This window comes from Arachis ipaensis, chromosome B10 (genome assembly GCF_000816755.2).
Source record: "Arachis ipaensis cultivar K30076 chromosome B10, Araip1.1, whole genome shotgun sequence".
Classification (NCBI taxonomy): Eukaryota; Viridiplantae; Streptophyta; class Magnoliopsida; order Fabales; family Fabaceae; genus Arachis; species Arachis ipaensis.
In genome coordinates this window covers 6,502,672-6,506,664 of record NC_029794.2, presented here as the reverse complement: position 1 = coordinate 6,506,664, position 3,993 = coordinate 6,502,672, and the positions used below count along the sequence as shown (strand labels likewise).

The window sequence follows — 3,993 nt, the reverse complement described above, 5'->3', positions numbered from 1 at the left end:
AATATAAGCTCAAAATAAATTTTTGCATAAAAAAATATATTAAATATATAATCATTTATTATTATAAATTGGTACACTCTCGTATGTATGAATCACAAACTTATACCCGAATGCTTACTATGGGCACTAAAACCTTAGAATATATATTTAGAGAAAATGATAAATAGGTCTTTGACCTTTTGTCCTGCAGACATTTTCGTCTCTAACCATTAAAAAATATTTTTAAATCTCTGACCTTCACAAAATTTGGACAGATCAGTCCCTGACGGAGGTATTTGGATGGATCAGTCCCTGACGGAGGCATTTTGAACGGAGGGACTGATCCGTCCAAGTTTTGTGAAGGTCAAAGACTTAAAAGTATTTTTCAATGGTTAAAGACAAAAATGTCCGTGGAACAAAAGGTTAGGGACTTATTTGTTCTTTTCTCATATATTTATGATATAAGTCGTATAGTAAATTACAACAGAGGATTTGGTAAATTATTAAAGTATTGCTTAAGGAAAAGTATATGGAATCAAGAGGTGATCAGCAAAAAAGTAAACAACTTAACTAATTTATAATTATATTTAATTAATTTTATTTGTTTTTAATTTATAATATTTGATATTAATTGCTTCTCACCCCAAATTAAAATTCTAAATGATACGTTGGAAAAATAGGGGGCGGGGATCACGGAACTTCCAATAATCTCGATTTTTAGTATATAAAAAAAATTTATAAAATATATAAAAGACCATTCATTTAGTATGAAAAAGAAACATTCTGATACTTAGTAGAAAAAATATCCTAATACCTAGCATAAACACCATCCACGTAGAGATTTTAGATTCACCCAAAGACATTTGGCTGATTTTTTACTAGTACCTTATTGGTTCCTAGCACTGTTGCTACTTAATTAGTAGGGTCGTTTATCTCTATAGTTTCCTGGAGGGTTATAGTTACAACTAACCATGATTGATCCATTGTAGCACCTAACTCTAGCACACCCCACATGTGTAGTGGTACTCCAAACAACTTGAGTATAACCAAAACATTTATCGTCGTCACCGTCATCACCACCTAAGCACGAGTTGGATTTCTCATCGTAGTATTGTTTCTCTGACACCCACAATTCAACAACTTCTTTTCCAGTAAGGTTTTTCCAAATACCAGTTCCAAGCACTAAGTTCTCACCGTAAGGACCTTCCGATGACTCCAGCTTGCAATCTTCAGCGTGCTTATTCAAGTGCGCACGAGCATATGATTCTAGCTCCTTGTCCCATTTCAGTGGTTTAACCCCAACTCCTTTGCGCGCCGCGTTGTGAACCTTAAGATAATCTTCTTCAGAATTTTGAGCCGATACACACCAAAAGAGTACACTTACAAAACTTATTATTCGTCCCACACTTATCTTCATTTTTAATATTGTTCTCTGATTGCAAAATTTACTAAAGGTGATTGTGTTATACTATGTAATTGGTATTTATAAGAGAATTAATGGCTTAAACGTTGCGTCAAGAGGTAGTGCCGCTAACTTCTTTCTTTTATTTTAAGGAAACTACTTTTTGCTCTTGCTCAAGAAACATTTTTTTTATAAATAAATACTGATTAACATAGTTGTCCTTTGATGCACTTGAATGCGTGTATGGATTTTAAAAATGTTATTAGTATATTAAAATCAAACATCAATGTATTTGTATATAAATACATAGATGGTTTAATTTATTTTCATTATTTATATTCTAATATGTATTTTATACTAATAACTGATTTAGCAATTAATTTTAGTGTTCATCTAGCATAGTCATATTGATTTACTAATAAAGGAGAAGAGAGAGTATATATTTATATATAAGAGAAAGTCTATAGGACCAACAATTTTATTAAAATTTGACCAGTATTTAATAAATAAAAAGAAAGTAAGCAATCTTATATTATTAGATGTAATTTTACATCATTAAAAATACTAATGATAATTAATTAATGGCTACAAATTACAAAACTTGCTTGCCCTAACACTCTTTTTTGGTAAAAGCTCAGGTGAAGTTGACTTTGTGTGAAGTTGATACTTGAGAGTCGTTGGATGAAAATTTAGTCAAATCAGTCAAATCATTTAACGACTTTCAGTATCAACTTCACATTAAGTCGACTGCACCTGAATTTCCGCATTTTTTTATACAAATTATTTATTGATGTTAATTATTAAAGCAGTGAAATTAATTATCTTAGCCAAGAGCCTAATTATTGTAGTAAAACCATTGATCCTAATTATTCAGATATATCAAAAGACAAGCATGATATAGTATATGATATCCCACAACCTATATATTACAACATAATAATAACAATCTTGTTTAATTTTTGGCAAGCATTATACTAAGGAACCAGAAAAGAAATGAGGGCGAAGGTGATAATAATAAGTTTTATAAGCGTGCTTTTGGTACGATGCATACTGGGTCAAGACTTTTCAAGAGGGTACTTGGATGGTCAAAACGTTGCACGGGAAATCGTTGGGGTTAAGCCACTAAAGTGGAATCCAGAGCTAGCAGGAGTTGCTCAAAAGTTTTTGAATAACCACATTGTAGATTGTCTTGAGGGACAGTTAATAACATCAACCGCTTCTCCTAATTATGGCCAGACCACTGCACGTAATGTGTTATTCAATAACTTTACGGCAGCAGATGCTGTGGCGTCGTGGGTGGCACAGAAAGATTACTACGACTTCGAATCCAACTCTTGCATTGGTGGCTATTGTGGTTGCTATACTCAAGTTGTTTGGAGGACATCTACTCATATAGGATGCGCTAGAGTTAATTGCCGAAATGGAGGCACCCTTGTTACGTGCATTTATCGCCCTCGGGGCAACCTTCCAAATCAACGTCCTTACTAATTAATTATGGTAAAAATTCACGTAGAGTCATCTTCATATGAAATTGTTAGTTGAGAGTCGTTAGATGACAATTAAATCAAATCTGTTTAATCATCTAACGACTCTCAACTATCAACTTCACATGAAATTAACTGTAGAAAAGTTTCTATTGTTAATTATACAATTCATTTAGGTAATCAAGAATCCAACTATGGTTGTGTTTGTCAAAGGCTTTTTTTGCCTTGTGTGCTTAGCTTCCTTTGTGCTCTGTGGCCATCTTTTCATCTTTTGGTTGGCAATAATGTGATTGATATATTATTGTCAAATTATGTTCAAATGTTGCTTCTAAGGTATTTGTTATCATGAGTTTGCTTTTAGGTATTTTGTTAGATTGGTTGATTTACAATTATACATATACTTGTTAAACTAGTTTTTCAATAACCAAAGTGTTACTAAGATTTAAATTTAGAAAGTGTTTTTTATTAGGAAGATTCTTTAAGAAAATATAGCAATAAACCCTATCCAGACTAAGTTATAGTTACGCTTAAAAAGGATTTTCGTACCGTACAACAGTAGTGTTACACTTAAAAGAGGATATTCAAATCCTACATATTTGGCATATTTGGAAAGTGTGACAAAGATCCAAAATATTATATTGACACGTTTATGAAAGCATGGCAATAAAGAGAAAATAGCGCGCTGAGAAAGTATGGCAATAGAATCACTAAGATGACCACGTTTTATGAGCGTGGCAAAAGTCCTATGTGCTTTGTGGCCATCTTTTCATCTTTTAATTAAAAAGCTTGCAATTAGATTGTTAATAATCAGTTATCACTACAACAAATACGGATGATAGCGGCGGCTAATTAGCGGCTGTTTATCAAATCGCAGTAAATTGGCAAGATAGCGGCCAATAGGGTAACGGTTTGGGCTCTGCTACAAAAAGAACTAAGATAGCAGCGGTTAGCTTTCCAACAGCTGCAAATCAAACCAAAGAAGAGAGCCAGCTTTAAGTGCCCCGTCACTCACTGAAGTCTGAATCACTCCCCCTTTTCCAGCCCTAGCATCTCTTTGACCACCCACGCAGCACCACCATCGATCATATCATCACCCCCTAGCATCTCTGTCAGAACCACAAAACCACC

General features: G+C 33.5%; 2 protein-coding genes across 2 annotated transcripts; one reads left to right on the top strand and one right to left on the bottom strand.

Annotated features, from left to right (window-relative positions):
* LOC107622082 (pathogenesis-related protein 1A-like) lies at positions 718-1,512 on the bottom strand. Its single transcript, XM_016324003.2, has one exon. It carries the CDS (start codon positions 1,394-1,396, stop codon positions 896-898), a length of 501 nt encoding a protein of 166 aa, XP_016179489.1. The 5' UTR covers positions 1,397-1,512; the 3' UTR covers positions 718-895.
* On the top strand, positions 1,999-3,247 carry LOC107622290 (basic form of pathogenesis-related protein 1-like). Its single transcript, XM_016324155.2, has one exon. The coding sequence runs from the start codon at positions 2,375-2,377 to the stop codon at positions 2,867-2,869; it is 495 nt and encodes a 164-aa protein (XP_016179641.1). The 5' UTR covers positions 1,999-2,374; the 3' UTR covers positions 2,870-3,247.

Excerpts from the sequence above, each read along its gene's own strand:
- LOC107622082 (XM_016324003.2), bottom strand. The coding sequence starts at position 1,396 with ATGAAGATAAGTGTGGGACGAATAATAAGTTTTGTAAGTGTACTCTTT.
- LOC107622290 (XM_016324155.2), top strand. The coding sequence starts at position 2,375 with ATGAGGGCGAAGGTGATAATAATAAGTTTTATAAGCGTGCTTTTGGTA.